Below are 18006 nucleotides of genomic sequence, written 5' to 3'. Positions count from 1 at the left end.
CTAGAGTGCAGTGGCGCCATCTCGGCTCATTGCAACTTCCACCTCCCAAGTTCAAGCAATTCTCCTGCCTCAACCTCCCGGTTAGCTAGGATTATAAGTGTGCATCACCATGCCCTGCTAATTTTTGTGTTTTTAGTAGAGACAGTGTTTCACCGTGTTGGCCAGGTTGGTGTCAAACTCCTGACCTCAGGTGATCTGCATGCCTTGGCCTCCCAAAGTGCTGGGATTGCAGGCAAGAGCCACCGTGCTCGAAAGCATGTTGGCCTTCTAAATCAAGTTTTTTTGCAACATCTTGGAGAAGGCCATAGTGGCTTGAGCCCTACTGTGCTGGTGGGGAAATGAGGCTGGGTGGCATGGGGTGGAGCCAGTTTCACCCAGGCGATGCTCTCCTGAGCCCTGGGATGTTTAGGGAAGTCACCTGTGATCTTGACCCTACATCCAGAAAGACTGCATGGTGACGTGTACCGCAGCTGCCTCTGTTCCCGGAAGCCTCGGGGTGCTTTCGCCTGCCATATCCCTTGGGCCCCTGGAAAGAAATGCCATTTCATCCCTGCGTTCTCAGACATGCGCCCTGAGCCTGCCACCATTGTTCAGCTGATGTCAGGGATGCTGGAAAGAAGGGCTAAAAATAGCTCTGATTTTATGTGCTCTCAGGGGCTGGGTTGGCAGCTGGGCCCCCACCTTTTCCTTGTGCAGAAGGCATCTTTGCTCTAGGGTATGTTGGGGGGTGGGGGGTGTGCAGGGTGGAGGAGAGCATAGAAGTTTCTCAGAGCCAGCCAGGCTGTGGAAGTTTCTAGAGTCTGTTCTCATACTCAGTCTGTGAACCAGAGGTCTGTGGCCCCGGTCGTGGCTACATGGGTGCATTATTTTTGCAGGTCCCTTGCGCTGCCAGACCTTGCCTTTGAGTGGTTCTGAGGGAGTTTGAAAGTGGGATTTGTGCGTGGCTGTGGGGCACCCTTCCCTGGCGTGTGGTGAACAGCTGGAGTGGAGAGAATTCTCGAGAGGTCCGTGGGTCCAACCCTTGCCTTCTGTGTGTGGTGAGCATCGGACAGGTTTGTTTCTGTTTTCTTAAACTGTCCAGGGAGGGGCAGGAAACCTGTCTCATTGTAGGTTCAACCAGCTGTGCTGGTCGCTATGTTCTCTCTTGTGTTCAACCCAAATCTTTCCTGCTTGAATTTAGCTGCTGCCCCTGGTCATCTACCTTTGGGAACATCTATTTCATGTATTCGAAGCTAGAGTTACAGGCAGCTGTTGGTCAAAGGAGACCAGCTTCCATCAGAGTCATCAGAGCTGGGGCAAAACTCACTTTCGTGCACTCTGATTGGATGTTACCATGGCGGGCCGAGGGGCGCTGGGTATACGGATGCCCCTCCTGGGGGTTAAAATCTAACTGGAGAGGCTTCTCTCTTCCTAAGTGACCGGGTGCAGGGTGGGGGATAAGGAGAGCTCAGATATTGGAGGAGAGAGGCCTCCAGGGTGGGAAACAGAGACAAGCATCACAGTTGGGCAGCAAGAGGTTTCCGCCTGGCTTTCTAGCATGGGTGGGCCATTGAACTCCCGGAGCCTCAGTGTCCTCATCTGTAAAATGGGGCTTGCAGATGATCTCATTCATAGGGGTGTGGACAGGAGTGAATGAGAGGGGGAGAGAACAAGAGAAAGGGGGCAGGAGAGCACAGTGCCCTGGCATAGAAGCACTCCCTCTCAAGTCAACCACTTGGGTGTGAACCCCGGCAGCCGCATCCTCTTGCTTTGGTCTCTTCATCTGAGGACGATCCTAAGGCTTCCTGGAGGCTTAGACAAGTTGATAGATGCAGAGCGCTTCCATTGTGCCTGGCACAGAAATGGGAGCTACGGGAGGATGAGCAAGGGGAGGAATTTCACCAGATCAGGGAGCAGGCATGTGGCAGGGAGCTTGGTCCTGCCCAGGGATGGATCTCCAGGCAAAGGGGACAGCAGGAGCAGACACGGAGAGGGGCACCCCTAGGAAGGTCTGGGGATGGAGAGCCATGGATGTGGCTGGAGGGCAGGAGCAGTCATGGGGGACAGGCGGGAAGGCAGGTCGGAGTCAACCATGGGAGACTGAACTCCAGGGTGCAGAGGCAATGGGGGCCACCCAGGTTACTTAATCTAGCTTAGCCTCCGCTTCCTCATCTGTCAAATGGGACTGGTCATCATAGTAACTGCCTGTTTGCCTGGCAAAGGCTTACAGGCTGTCTCCTGTCCTGTCTGTGACAGCTCAGAGAGTGATGCTCCTGAGATCTGCGAATGGTATGGCAGGGCGCCAAGGCCTTTTGCTCTGTCCTGCAGCCTGCTCCTGAGCTGTGATCCCAGGGAGCAGCCACTAAGGCTTCGACCTGGGCAGGGTGAATGGGAGGCAGGTAGAAGAGCCCCAGACAGGTACGGTGCCTAACTGGGCCACGCAGCCTGAGGTCCTGAAGCCCCCCTGGCCCCTCCTTTGAGCCATTTTCTCCTGCAGCCACTGCATGTGGCCGCCTGGCCCTAGACCCTTGCCGCCCTGGGATGTGGTCAGACATGGAAAGGACACACAAGGAGGCAACTGCTCCACCCTCAGAAGGATGCGTCAGGTGAGAATGCGATCTTGCAATGTCTCAACAGCTTTGCTGCGGCTACAAGTCAGGACTCCCAAATAAGCCAGGCACAGGATAAGGGAAAGGGGTATAGTGTGAACACGGCGGAGGGAAGACAGGGGAGAATTGGCAAGTTGGGGTATCAGTGAGCTCGCGAGTGCTTTGGTGGCAACTAGCTTAGCCCTGTCCTCAATAATGGGGGCAGCGTGATAATGAATTTGGAACCCCTGGATCTGCTCACTTCGTGCTTACTTAGTAATTTGAGCGCTCCTGCTGTCCTCTCTGAGGTGAGTCCAACAGCTGAATGTGGGTTTGGCTTTTTGTTCTGTGTGCCCGGTCTCCCTGCCTCCCTGTGGAGGCCACGGTGATGGCGAGTGACTGGGAGCAGGCAGTCCTGGGAGCAGGAGGGGAAGCACAGGCAGGAGACCTTGCCTGCAGCAATCCAGGTTGGCTGTGCACGCAGGGCCATGGCGGACGTGACAGTGTGTGCACAGGTATCCATACAGATGGAAGCTGAGCTGTGTGTTGCATGTATGGATATTTGGTGATTTGCATGTGTGTGTGCATGTGTGCTCTGTCAAACACAATGCAGCTGTGTGGAGTGTGACTGTGTGGGTAGATGTACTTCGTGTTGAGTAGCCTGTGTGTAAAGTGTATGCATAGTGTGGATGCAGTGTGTGTATGCATCTGTGTGTGGTATGTTCGAGTGTGTGTGTTCATGTGGGAGGTGTGTGTATGGGTGCGGTTGTGTGTATGTGTGAGATAGCGCACACTGCATCCTCCCAGGATAAGGGTAAAGACGGTTTGAGTAAAAATCCCTCAGAGGGGATAACTGCCATTATCAGCTTCAGAGAAAAGCTGTGCTCTGCCTTTGAGGTCGGCTTTCTGGGCCTTTTTGGAAACAGCTTGAACAGTTCTTGACCACGAAGGGGTCAGAGTGCAGCCCACAGGCATGGCTGCCAGAGCAGAGGCAGCCCTGCAGGGGCCGTCGGGGTTCTATTTGCTGCTGTGACCTTGGGCCTGGGGCCTCCAGGGCTCCCTTGGTGAGTCCAAGGATTGCAATTGACATGGTCTAAGGCCCTGCTTGTTGCGGGGATCTCAGCTCCCCAGCCTCCTCACAACCTCCACGACACTCAGCACCCATGAGCACCCGGGCCACATAGCCACACAGACTGTAGGCTCTGAGGTCAGGAGGCTGGAGCTGAAGCCCAGCCCTACCACACAGCCACTCAGCACAGGCCCCATGGATCTTCCCAGGAGCAGACCTCTGGTAGGGGCTGGGGACCCAGTGCAGGGCAAAACCAGGCTCAGGGGCTGCCTACAGGGCTGAAGGTCCTGCAGGAGTGGCTGACCTTAACCTCAGCTCACGCAGGTGCTTGGCAACAGCCCAGTGCATGGGGTCAGCAGACCCAGCTGAGTGACATCAGCCAGTCCCTTCGCCTCAGTTTCACCATCTCCACAGGACCCATGGTGCCCATCCTGGGGTCAGGGCAGAAGCAGGAGGCCTCACACATGCTGAGTGCTCCTAAGCGGTATCACTTTGTGTGGTTGTGATTGTAACACTGTCCCCTCTGTTCCTGTCCCCGGGCACCAACCTGCAGACAGTCACAGGCTGAAGGATTGCACAGGTGGAGGGTGTTGGTGGAAGGAGGCTGAGAACCCAGAGGAAGGACAGGAGAGAGAGTAGAAGGAGCCTGTTGGACAGGGCCTGGAGGGGTCTCCGTGTCATGAGGCAGTGGGAAAGGTACCCTCATCAGACTCCCCTCCACTGAGGCCCCTCCAGGAGTCATCGAGGAGCCCCCTCACCCTCTCCCTGGGTGTCTGAGAAGTCTGCCTGGTGGCCGAGCCACTGTGGCTGCTGGGACCAGAGCTATGTGCCTGTATGACCCCAGCCTCGGCCTCCTGTTCGTAACCTAGCCTGGAGCTGATGGCAAGGAGCAGCTGAAGGGAAGGGGCTGCCCTTCTGATCAATTTCTGCTGGAAAGAATCAGTGGGTCACAGCACCTGCCACATATGGAACAAAGCAGTTTACTGGTGATGGGCCCGCCAGCCTATTGTAAAGGGGATGTGTGTGGCATCTCGGGGTACTGCTGGTTGTCACGTACAAGTTATTCATGTCTTGAATATGTGACACTGCTGCTGGCCAAGGCAGCTCCTGGGATAGTGGGGAGAAGCCAGCAGCTGGTGAGATCTTGGGAGCCCCAGGAGGAGGGAGGGACCTGTGTTGCGTGGCTCTGAACCAGCTCTGCTCCCAGACCAGCCGTCTGCAGGTGCCCACAAAGAGATCAAACAGGGGTCTCCCCTGAGGAACTCAGCCTCCTGCCAGGGCTTGCTGTGCCACTTGGGGGTCACAGGGGAAAATCGGGGCCTACTATGGCCTCTGCCCAGCCAGTTTCCCATGGCTTCCTGGGGCTGCAGCCCTCCCGGTTTGGCACATGGGCTCTGGAGGGAACACTGTAGGTTGTCCACAGTGACCACTGCGGGCCCTGAACCCGGAGCCCTGAAAGCATGCGCTATGTGGCATTCTCGAAAGTTAACCAAGGAGGAAGGTGGGTCTAGGGGTGCTAAGTGACTTGCAGTGAGAGTCCTGTGAGTGTGGTGCCCAGACCTCCTTTTTTCCTGCTCATGATGCCGCCTCTCAGCTTAGGCACTTCCCTCCTTCCCTCTCTTCTCTTTCCCTCCCTCCCTCCCTCCCTGTCTCTCCCTCTCCCTTCCCCCATTCCTTCATTTCACTAATGTGGGTCCAGGGCATGCCATGTGCCAGGCGCTCTGCTACATGACGGGCCATGCCAGTGATCAGCACAGACACGGTCCTGCCCACCAGCCCTCCCTGGAAAGGTGTACATTGCATTACACATCGACGCAGGATTTCTCGCCAACACTCCAGGCGCTTCTCAGGTGCAGCCAGGGTTGAGACCCCTTGTGCTACAATGTGCACGGTCAGGGGACACACCTGAGGGAGGGGGAGGCCAGCTGCTGTGGACCCCTGACACCCATGGAGAAGCTGGCGATGCCCAGTGAAGAGCGGTTCTCTCAAGGACACTTTGACAACCTCCTAGGCAGCAGGGCCCAGCCCCTGGCCTCGGGAATGTCTTCTGAGGACAGCTCCACGTTGCTCACAGTGCCCAGGAGGCCTGAAGGTGGGCGAGGCCCCTGGTCTCTGGTAGAAAGCAGAGCTCTGCATTAGGGCAGGAATTTCAAGAACCCGGAGACTTAGGGGAAGCTTTAAGGACCAAAGCCAGCCTGGAGTCTTAGGCCACTTCTGCGTGAATCCCCAGGTGGGATACAAGCATTCACGGAATCAGGTTTCTGAAGAAGCCGCTTGAGGGGTGAGAGCTAGAGATTGCTAAGGCCAGTGGGCCCAGGTCAGCTGCCCAAGTAGGCAGTGAGGTCACCTGTCTCAGGAGCTGGCTTGGCCCCAGGGGACTGGGCCTCTAGGATAGGACTGGGGAAGCAGCCGTTCCTTAAATCCTGGTGATCCCCACCCATTTGTTCCTCAAACAGGTCAGGGTAGCCTTGTGAAGTCATCAGTAGAGTGTTCCTCTCAGTCACCGGTCCTTGGGGCCAGGCCCAAAGAGACATCTGTCAGAAGGGAGAGAAGCGGGAAGTGTGATGGGTGGGCCTGGATGCTTCTCTGCCAGGGCTCTTCCTGCCTCATTCTTGCCTGGTTGGGCCTGTCAGCTGTTAACTGGGGAGTGGAGGTTCTGAAGCCCTCATACTTGCTTGTGCTGGAAGTGAAGTTTCCTTTGGGCCTTTCCATCCAGGGTTTGTGAGCTCATTCCTTCCAGAAGGCTGCAGAAGCAGATCCTGGGAAAAGCTGGAAAAGGTCCCCCCAGACGGTGCTCAAGGATGGATGGATTTCCTGCGGCCCCACTGAAGCTTAAGCTTTAGGGCCCCTCACTTTTATGGGCCTCTTATGGGACCCTGTACTCAATTTTGAATATGTAATTTTGTATTCTTTTTCTTTACATTTTTTAAAAAATCAAGATTCTTTTTTGGACAATTGTATAAATTAACATTTACATAGAGTAAAATTGACTTGTATGTGTGTTTGTAGAGGTCTTTGAATTTCAATGCATATGCAGATTCACGTACTCACCACCATAATCAGCTCACAGGACAGTTCTATCACCCCAGAACACTCTCCCATGTGCCCACTTTTAAGCAAATCATTCCTTAATTTCAACCCCTGGGAACCACTAATCTGTTCTCCATCCCTCTGCCTTTGCAGAGTATCATATAAATGGAATCACACTGTATACAACTATCGAGACAGACTTCACTCATTCAGGATAATGCCTTGGAGATTCATCCAGGTTGTTGTGTGTATCAGTGATTTGTTCTGTTTTATTCCTGAGTAGTATTCCACAGTATGGATTACCATAATTGCTTATATATTCACCTGCTGAAGGATAGTTGGCAAGTATGAAAAGAACTGCTAAAACATTTGTGTACACATTTTTGTGTGGACGTAAGTCTTCATTTCTAGAATATCTAGAAAGGGATCTATGGGTCATATGGGGAGAGTACGTTTAACTTTATGAGAGACTGTCCACTGTTTTCCAGACTGTCAGTGGCATTTACATTCCCACTGCAATATATGAGCATTCTAGGTGCTCTGTATTCTTGTCAGTACTTGATAGTGTCAGGGTTTTTATTTAGATATTTTAACAGACATGAAGTACTATCTTATTGTGGGTTTTTTTCACTGTGATTTTAATATATGTTTCCTTACTTATTTGTAACAGTCAGCTCCCTTCTCCCCATGTTTATTTGCTATTGTGTGTATCGTCTTTGGTAAAATATCTGTTCAAATATCATACCCATTTAAAAAATTGAATTGTTTGTCTTCTTACTAGTGAGCTTTAAGAGTTCTTTGTTTATTCTGGCTACAAGTTCTTTGTCTGATATGTGATTTGCAAATATTTTCTCCCAATCTGTAGCTTGTCTTTTCATTCTCTTAACAACGTCATTCACAGAGCAAAAGCTTTTAATTTTGATAAAGTTTCTATATTTTTTTGTCTTATGGATCATGCCTTTGCTGTCATATTTAAGAAGCCTTTGTCTGGTACAAGGTACAGAAATCACTCCTATGGTTTCTTCTTAAAGTTTTATGGTTTTACACTTTACCCTATGATACATTTTAACTTAGTTGTTGCATATGAATGACTAATTATTACTACATCGTTAGTTGAAAATACTATCAACATTGAATTGTCTTTATACCTTTGTAAAAAACCAATTGGCCATAATTATGTGGGTCTTGTTCTGGACTCTCTTCTGTTCTGCTGATCTGTGCTTCTCTCTTGGCCAATGCTACACTGCACTGTAGCTTTATACTAAATCCTAAAATCAGGTACTGTGAGTTCTTCAAATTTATTCTCTTTTAGAATTGTTTAGACTATTCTAGTTTCATATAAATTTTAGAATTGGCTTGTCTGTATTTAAAAAAAAAATCCCACTTGGGTTTTTATTGGAATTGTGTTACATCTATAGATTAATTTGAGGGCAATTGTCATCTTACTATAGTGCATCTTCCCATCCATGAACATGGTATGTCATTTAGGTTTTCTTTGATTTCTTTTATTAGCATCTTGCAGCTGTGGCATACAAATCCTGCATGTTTTATTAGGTTTGTCTCTAAGAATTTCATTTTAGGAGCTAATTTAAGTGGTATATATTTTTAATTTTTAAATTTCCAATTATTCATTAATCATTTATAGAAATACAATTGACTTTTATAGGCTGACCCTGTATTGTGAGACCTTCCTACATTAACTAATTATTTATATGAGCTTTTTAATAGATTGCTTAGGATTTTCAATCTAGACAATCATGTCATTTATGAATAGGGACAGTTTTACCTTTTCCTTTGCAATCTGTATATACTTTCTGTGTTTGTTTCTTTTTCTTGACCTATTGCACTGAACAGGACTTCTAGTATGGTGTTGAATAGGAGTGGTGTGTGTAGACATCATAACCCTGTTCTTGATCTTAAGATGAAAGTATTCAGTCTTTTATCATTAAGGAAGATAACTGAGGTTTTCCATAAATGCCCTTTATCTACATAAGGTTAAGGAAGTTCCCTTTTATTTCTAGTTTGCTGAGAAAATTAATGGATGTTGAATTGTGTTACCTTTTATTTCTGCATCAATTGTTATGCTGTGTGGTTATTAATGTCATAGATTACATTGATTGATTTTTGAAATTGGACCAGCCTTTCATTCCTAAGATAAACCCCAGTTGGCTCTGGTACATTGTTCTTTCCATATATTACTGGATTTAATTTTCTAATATTTTGTTGAGGATTTTTGCATCTATGTTTATGGGAGATGTTGTCTGTAGTTTTATTTTCTTATACTGTGTTTGGCTGGCTTTTGTATCAGAGTAATGCCAGCCTCATCAAATGAACAGAGAAGTGTTTCTTCCTTTTTTATTTTCTGGAAAACAGTGTGTAGAGTTGGTGCAATTTCTACTTCAAGTGTTTGGTAGAATTTACTATTTTCCTTAAAGAAGCGTTCTCTAAGTCTCAGACCCCACAAAACTTGAGCTCACCCCTGTTTGGGGCTTTGAAGGTGGGCTGTTATCCACAATCAGAAATTTCAATGCTGTTTCTGAGAGTGTCCTAAGAAGCAGCTGGAGACTGTGGGCCCAGATAGGCAAATCTGTTCAGTCCCCTGCCCCTTGTAGAAATCACTTATTTTCTACCCCAGCCAGTCTTGGGCAGAGCCATAGCCAATCCCAGAGGGGCAACATAGTTTGGGCAAGACCTTCTCTGATTTTCCCAAACCAAGACTGATGGTGTGGCTTCAGGGAAGTCACTTAGTCTCCCTGAGCCTCAGACGAGCCAGCAGGAAAAAGAAGATGACAACTGTGTCTCCCTCAAAAAAGCTGTGCTCAGAGGACTAGATACTTCTGCTGGAGGGAACAGGAGCTTTAAACAATTCCATGGCTTACTAAGTAAGGGAAGGAGGCAGAACCGGAAGGATATAAGCAGAGTGGGCTGCAGGGAACACAGGAACAGAGCACCTCAGGGAGCAGTAATGGCTGCCATCTGCATGGCGACTTCTAAACTCCTGTCTGTGCTCGCAGGCATGGTCTTATTTAAGGCTCCTGTGACCCTCTGAGGGGGCACTATGGTATGCACTGATTCGTCCAACATGTTCTGGGGTTCTACTCTGGACTAGGCATTTTATACATGTGAAAACTAAGACTCAGAGAAGTTAGGAGATGTCCCTCAAGGTAACACAGCCAGGTGGCAGAACTGGAAGGGAGCCCAGGTGTTTTGGGCAAACTCCGTTCTTCCCCACTGTCAGGCAAGTTGGACTGAGTTCAGAAGTAAGGAGACACATGGTCTACCTCTGGGAGGTGCGTGGGCAGGAGCTGTCAACAGCACTGACCCCGAAGCCAGACTGCCTGGGCTTGAAGCCCTGCTCAGCTACTTAGCTGGGAAGAGCAAGGCGAATGTTTTAACCTCAGTGCTTCAGTTTGCTGTCTGTAAAATAAATATTGATAGGTAATATTGCACCCATAATATTGCACCTGTAAAATGAATAATTGGTACGTAATATTGCAGCTACCTCATAGGGGTGTTGTGAGGATTAAATGAGGTAATAGGTACCAAATGCCCATAATAGAGCCTGGCACAAGTGAATGTCACACAAACATGAGATATTATTGTTTGTAAAGATGCTAGGCCATGCTTTGTGCTCTGTGAGGTCACTGACTTGAAGAAAGACAAAGTTATAAGATGTTGGCAGAGGCTTGGAGATCCCTCCTGCCTGCCCCTCCTGTGATGGGAATAGCGGGGCCCAGCCATGGGAGGTGACTTGCTCAAGGTCGCCCAGTCCTGCAGACCATAGACCAGGCCCAGCTTTCTTGAGCCCCTGCTCCTGAGGACACGTGGCGTTGCTGCCTTCACCCCCGTGCATTTCATGATCCGAGTCTCCTAGGGGAGATATGGCGTGACAGGAGGTGACACCGACTTTGGGAGCAAACCGGGGAGGAGAGTTGGTGTCTTCACTCCCAAGCTACCTTCCTGGAGAAGGGTGCGGTAAGCTTTCTGGAACCCTCCAGGAAGGTGGAGAAAGAGGGGGCTTGGAGGAATGGCAGCCAATCCTGAGTGTCCTGCAGACGCCTTGCCTCCCACCTCGGAGCGCACCTATGGGCTTGCACCCGGCGCCCTGGCAGAAGAGGGCGCGGGCCTGTAGGATGAGATCACCCGCCTGGAGTCGTCTTTCCGCGACGCTTAGGGTCTGGCGCCACCGTGTGGCCGCGCGCCGAGGCCGCTTCTGCAGAGGGGATGTGGGAGGCCCTGCAGAAGGCGGCTGGCAGCGCAACCTCAAGGCAACCTCAGAGGTCACCCAGGAAACTGAGATACCGAGGGAGAGCAGCGCTGGCCCAGGGGTTTTGGGGGGCGGGGCATGCCTTATGCCTTCCTCCCACCCCACCCATCTGCCTGGTTGTTTCTTGGCAGCTCCTTAGATCTTGAGGGAGACAGACACCAGGGAAAGCTAGGAGAAGGAGGAAGAATCCTAGAGCCTCCAGGACAGCAGCGGCCACGTGATTGCAGGAGCTGCCAGGATCCTCCTGCATGAGAGGCAGGGGCTTTGCACGTGTTGTGGGGGACAAGCAAGGTCATGGGGTCAGGCCTGGGTTCTGGTCTCCTCTGGGCCCCACAGCACTGAGTGACTGAGGTGGTAGTGGCTTGCGTTCTGGCACTGGGGCCCTCCCCTATAAAGTAGGGGTTGGACTAGACCAGTGTCCAGACCCAATTATATTGCAAAGCAGTACCCCTCGGTTGTCTACTGGGGACCCAAGGACTTAAGAGTAGCAGAGGAGGGGCTGCACCAGGAGCAGTTGGAAAGGATGAGCATTTGCGTTGAGGCCTGGCTGTCAGGAACTCCTGGGCGGGGCTGTGATCAGTCCCTACTACAGTCCCTGCGGTGCCTGTGTGGGTGACCCAGGAGGCACCATGCTGTCCAAACTCGGTTTTGCCTGGACCGTGGTGCCCTCTAGGCCCCAGCGTCTGCTTGACAATTGGCTCAGGGAGGAGTGGCACCCGCTTTGCCTCCATTCACCCTGTCTCTTCCCACACCTTGGGGTGCTCACACCCAGGAGAGCGTCAAGATTGGCTCCCCCGGCAGGCATTCCAGTTGAATTGGCATATTCTGGGCTCATTGTTTTCCTTTTCCCCGGCCTCGGTGGGCAGAGGGGCCTGTGGCTTGGGGACAACGTGGGGTCGAGGGGTAGAACCGGTGCTCTCTTTGCCTGGGTGAACCTGAGCACTGGCATTACTGACTTGGGACCCAGATGGATAGGGTTAGTGCTGCCGTATAACCATCCCTCCAGCTGCTGGACCACCTGTGAGGCTAGAAGAAGCAGAGTCTGTAGTGTGAGTGTACCCCTGAGACCATTAGGTTTGTGGTCTGGGGCCTGGAGTGATCTATGGCTCATGGCTTGTGTGCTGCAGGTGCCACCTGTTGAGAGAGCCGGGTTTGGGTCACAGGGAGCAGCTCTGATCTGGGGGACCCACCGCACTGAGGCTCCACTCGGCACACGGCTCTCCTGGACACGGGTGTGCCAAAGCTCTGGGCGCGCAGCCCTGCCTCAGTGCCTCAGCTGGAGCATCCGTGTCCCCTGATGCCCTGCCTCTCTGCACTGCCATCATGGTTGATCAGCCTGACCCTTCTATCACCCTCCATCAGGGGCTCACCCTCAGCCCCTCCCAAAATACCGATGATGACATCTGCTTCCAGTAACCTCCCTGCACACATTTCTTTCTGCCATCACCTCCTCCAGGCAGTCTTCTCCTTCAGGTCCCCAAATTTGACACTGCTCCCCTTACCTTTGCTTTCTCCTTCAGCTCCCTCCTACTTCTCTCTCTGTCTCTCTGTGTGTGTCTCACTGTCTATCTCTATGTCTCTGCCTCTATCTCTCTGGGTCTCTCCCTTCGCCTCTCTTAGTGACTGTGAGCTCTGAGACCAGGTGCAACCTCCCCGTTCCTCTTCCTGAGCCTCTTCCCTGGTTTCCTGATTTTGTGAACTCACAGGCAGGGGCCCAGAGCAAGGCAACGCCCTGTGGAAATGCCACAGTCAGCAGGTGGAAGAACCTGGAACAGAACCAGAATTTGGTGCTTTATTTCATGCTAGAGCCTCAGTTTCCCCATGTGTTGAATGGTGATAACCAGACCCAACCCGCAAGGTGGGCCAGGGACCCCAAGGACTGTATACCTAGAAGGACCTGGCCCGGGGGTTCTGGTGCTCTGACTTTCCTCCCAGGTCCCTCCCTGATGGGGCCATCACTGCAATGCCAGCCTCTGGTTCTCAGTAAGGGTGTGCCTCTGCTCACCTCAGAGGGTAGGTCTGGAGAGAAATGAGGTGTCCATTGCAGCTTCCCTGGCTGGGTCCCTTCAGGATCCAGGCCCCCAAAGGCCCTTAGGAATCTAGAGAGAAGCCAGGCACCCCTCATCAGATGGCGAGCAGGGCTTACTGCAGCCGGCATGTGTGTTTGAGGTCACCCTTGTGGCTTAGTAGCGGTTTGAAGAATGGGTTGTTCAGGGGTAAGAGTAGACAGTGGAGAACCAGTGAGGAGACTCCTGCATCCCTCCAGGCAAGAGGGGCAGTGGCTGGGAGCTGGCTGGCAGTGTGGCAGTGACAAAACGGACCATCCAGCAGCCCTGAGTGGGTTCTTGGTAATACCCAAGGCCAGCTGGGCCTGGATAGGGCATCAGCCATGCACTGAATCTTTACAAGTCAGGCTCGGCATTTCAGAGGGCACAGTAGCGGGTCCTAGAACATCCATCCCACAGGACGGTCAAGGACAGGCATGTGGTTCTCTCCCACTGCTGGTGGCACCCAGTTTATGGTTCCTGTTTTTGATCCTGACTGGGCCTACAGAGCTATGCACTCTGGCCCTTGCTTCTGGGTGAGCCCTGTCCATACCCTCACCCCTGGACCAGACTTGGAGCTTGTTGGCCGAGTTTGGATGGTGCCTTAAGTCCTTCTCTTGCCTTGGAGACACAGTTCCAGAGAGTTCTGGTGAAAATGAGGCTGGGGTTATCATACGACCTGGGGGGATGCCCACTGTGCATATCATCTCACTAATCTTCCCATGTACCCTGCGATGCTCTCATTCTGTCCCCATATGAAATATGAGCGACAAGGACACAGAGCTGGAGTAACTAGTTCAAGGTCCCCAACTTAGCAAGTGGTGAGTCCAGGCCTGCTTGACCTGTGAGCCTTGCTCTTGCCCCTACCTGCTTCCTTGGCCCCTCGGCCCTCCCACACAGAGCCTGGGCGTGGTCCCAAGAGGGCGGGCCGTGGATCTGCACCTGTGTCCTGGGCCCTCCTGAGACGGAGACTCCATGGCAGGCCCTGGGTCCTCCTGATGTCCAGAGAGGGTGTCCAGTGGCCTGGGTGTGATTCCTACTTGTTCCACTATCCAGCAACAGGGTGGGGGTGACCTTTCTGAGCCCGCACTATTTCCTGTCTGTCACATGTGAGAACTATACCCTCCTACTTACCACCTGGGCATGGTCAGCCAGCGAATGGCATGTAGTAGGAGCTTCACAAATGTTCACCCCCTTCCCTGCCTTTCCTGCTCCAGAACAACAGAGGTGACGACCCTGCTGGACTGTTTCCTCCCCGGGTCCTGAACCTGAGAAAGCCCACCCCTGTCCCGGGGCTCAGCTGAGATGCCCACCTGCAGGCCCTGGGAGGGCATCGTGCCCCACAGTCTCATCTTCCGGATGAGCAAATGGAGACCAGGAGGAGGAGGACTTGCTTAGGAGCCCATGAGGGGTCAAATCCTTTCCTGACCTGCCCTTCCCCTCCCCCATGCCTCAGCATCATGTCCTTTTGCCGGGAGACCCCCAGAGCCCCGTCCAAGCCTCTGGGAACTTCAGAGCACAGGGTCGGGGCAGGAGGCGGGGAATGCTGGGTCTCTTCGTTTTAGGGGGATGGCAAGGGTCCTCTGGAGCCCCTGCACCCACCCATGCTCTCTGTGTTCTCCCCATCTCTCCGGGCAGGTATATCCGCACCATGTACCTGGGGATTCAGAGCCAGCGGCGGAAGGAACACCAGCGACGCTTCTACTGGGCTATGATGTATGAATATGCAGACGTCAACATGCTGCGCCTCCTGGAGACCTTCCTGGAGAGCGCGCCCCAACTGGTGCTACAGCTCTGCATCATGATCCAGAAGAACAGCGCCGAGACCCTGCCCTGTGAGTGCCCGCCGGCCGCGCCCTGCCACCCCGGCATGCCCTCCACCTGGGGACCACGGGCGCCCCCCACACACTGTGTGCCTGGCACGCTCTGTGGGCATTGCCCATCCTGCCCTGAGTTCCCAGGACGCCCGGCCCCCAGTGCAGTGCTGATGGGCCCCACACCACACTCAAGAGTGGCACAGACATGTCCTGAATGTATGTGGGCTGGCTTGGCACCTCCAGGCCGCTTCGTGAATGTGAGCAGAGCAGAGCCAGCCAGGACGCAGCAGGGTAGAGGGCTCTGGGTTTCCCCATCAGGGGCAGTGGCCCCTGTTCTTGGGTGCTGACCCAAGCCAGGCATTTGCACGTCTATGGGACGGGGAGCCGCAGGCCAGAGATAGCGCGGGACCACAAGGGGCCGTCATGTTGGGCAGCACTAACGGTTTCAGACCCTTAAACTGTGGTGCTCTTGCTTCGAACCAAGCTCATGTGTAAGCCCCATTTGTAAAGCAGCTTACGTAACTCTGCTCAAGTTCCAGCAGGGGAGAGGGCCCAGGAGGAGGAGGGTGCTGGAAGCGGCAACACATGGGGTGACATTTGAAGGGATGTCATGGGCAAGAAGGATCATCCCAAAGGGTAGAAGTTGCAGGGAGACGGTTATCCATTCAGTGGGTGAGAGACAGTCCATGGAGCCATGCACGAACTGTCCTGGGAGGTACTGAGTTTATCAAGGCAAGAAGTTGCTGAAGAGACTCAGTCCAGAGGTTCCTGACAGCAGAGCGCTCAGTGAGCATGTGCAATCTGGGTAGCCAGGCAGCCGTGGGGAGGGGTCTGCTGTCCGTACCCCAGCTCTCCCTGGCCAGCAGGACCTCCTGGTCTCTTAGGTTCTCACCTCCAGAGCCCGCAGGTCCTCTTGGTGCCCCAGCAGGCCCTCTGTGTCACCACCTTCATGGACACCCACGCGGACCTCCTCAGCAACACAGTCTGGCAAGAACAGCCACGCCGCCCCAGGCCTTTCTCTGAGCAGATGTGCCTCCTTACGTTTTCCAAGCTGGCCCTCTGTAGGCTCCAATCCCCTTAGGTGCTTATGCAAAAAGGGGATTTAATCTTCAAAAGCCAGTGGAAGACTGAGCTGTTCAGGCTGGTAGCTTGCTGGTGGCATTCAAAGCCTGGGGACCTGGTTATGAACCCAGCTGTGCTGCTGACAGGCTTGCCTGTCCTGTATGAACTCAGCTCAGGTGAAGCCTCATGTCCCATCTACTGAACAAGAACAGCCCTCAATGGAGGCTGCCTGGTGGAAAAAGGGGCCCCAGGGTATCTGTCCATCCCACCAAGTGCTGACTGCAGTCCTGCTGGTCCATCACAGAAGCAAGGAAAAGGGGCCATGTGACCCCTGGACTGGACACAGGGGAAGCCAGGCCTGAAACCCACACTGAGCTGAGGGCCCAGTTCCGCCCTTTGACAAGGCTTCAGGAAGCATGAGCTGCATGCTCCAGGCAGCCACAGCCTCTGTCTTCTGGGCACCCACAGAAGCAGGAGGAGTTTGGGGATCTTCAGCAGGTGCTGCCAGTTGGGTGACACCAGCCAACATCTGCCCTTCGGCATCTGCAGTCCTGTCAGGAAGAGGCCTCTGGTGGCCCAGGGACTCCAGCTTCTTGGAGTGACAGCCCAGCCAGTGCCTACAGGACCAGCAACCGAGGCCTGGACAGGAGAGCTGGAAGGAGCCAACTCGATGTCCGGCTCCAGCTGGGCCATGCAGAAGCTAAGCAGGAAGCCACGTGGAGGATGGCAGGGCTGACCGTTCATCCGGTCCCTCCCTTCTTTCTTGGACACACTCACATGCACACACACTATCTCCTGGGCACTGAGAAGAGCTTGGGAACACAGGGAAACCTTGCTGATGCTCCAACTTCAGGATGCCCGAGGACCCAGGCTGTATACTTGGCAATGAACTGGTGTGATTGGCTGCCCACAGCTGTGGCCATGGGAGTCCCTGCCTCACAGGATCTCTGAGAAAACCCATTGTGTGAACGTGGACATGCAGCAATTTGAACAACATCGTTTGTTCTCAGCACCAAGAGACTCATGTGATGACTGATTCTGGAGCAAGACCAGCATCATAGGGATGTCTTTGAAATATGCATTCTTGCTCTACAAACCTAACCATAAAGGAGCTCTGTGGAAGTGAGTGCTGACCCTGGGTAGCAGCTCCTGGTGCCAGGATGAGCTGCTGACTGGCAGGGCAATGCCCATTCCCTGATGAGGCCTCCATATCCAACCTGCCCTCAGATCCCAGGGCTGCTGCCCTGCAGCCCAGGGTAACAATGATCTCATGGGCAGATTTGCTGGCACTGGAGAGGGACACCTTTCTCTCCCATTTGAGTCTTTCTGTTTCTCAAAACCAACTCAGCTGCTGTCTGAGGCTCCAGATTAGCCTGTTTGTGCTGCTATAACAAAATGTCTGAAAGTGAATAATTTATAAAGAGCAGAGATTTATTTTCTCCCAGTCCTGGAGGCTGGGAAGTCCAAGATCAAGGTGCCTGCAGGTTCAGCTGCCTAATGAGGGCTGCATCCCCTGGAAGGGAAGAACACTGTGTTCTTACATGGCAGAGGGCAGAAGGACAAGCTAGCTGCATGCTGTATGAAGCCTCTTTTATAAGGCCCTCAATCCCATTCACAAGACAGGAGTCCTTATGGCCTGATCACCTCTCAAAAGTCCCACCTCCTAATCCTGTCACACTGGCAACATCTGAACTTTGGAGGGGACACCTTCAAACCACAGCAGACTCTGCTTATTTAAACTGCCTTTTGCTGTTTCCGTTTCAAATCTTCCCCACTCTGTACCACCAGGGCTGCCAAGTTATGCCTCCTCTCATCTTTTCCTCTTCCAACCTTTGGCCAGATCTTGACACCCCAAACAGATAGGGCAGGTAGCAGGGTGGGGCACAGGTGGGCTCCCGATGGGGCATTTTAAATCCAGGGACCTGGTCGCTACTTATACCCTCTTATGATTTTGGACCTTTGTCTTTTCACAATCCCATTTTCTCTTTGGTATACTGGAAGAAAGAAGAATAATACCTAATTTTCAGTGGGGATGCAATGATATAATGCACAAGAGAGCACTTTGTAAACTTGCAAACTCCACGGGCACGTAAGGGGCTGTGTTTATTACTTCCAGGGCCAGGTGGAGTCATCCTTTTATAGGGCTCTG

General features: G+C 52.6%; 1 protein-coding gene across 1 annotated transcript in view; it reads left to right on the top strand.

The window, feature by feature from the left end:
• The window catches only part of XKR6 (XK related 6), a 300654-nt gene that overhangs the window by 254257 nt on the left and 28391 nt on the right, over window positions 1-18006 (top strand). The window contains exon 2 of the mRNA XM_050801084.1: window positions 14617-14813. Within this exon, the coding sequence (XP_050657041.1) occupies window positions 14617-14813 (197 nt within the window). The remainder of the gene's footprint in view (window positions 1-14616; window positions 14814-18006) is intronic.

This window comes from Macaca thibetana, chromosome 8 (genome assembly GCF_024542745.1).
Source record: "Macaca thibetana thibetana isolate TM-01 chromosome 8, ASM2454274v1, whole genome shotgun sequence".
NCBI classification, from domain to species: Eukaryota; Metazoa; Chordata; class Mammalia; order Primates; family Cercopithecidae; genus Macaca; species Macaca thibetana.
Note: the sequence above shows the minus strand (reverse complement) of the source record. Positions and strands in the feature narration are given on the sequence as shown.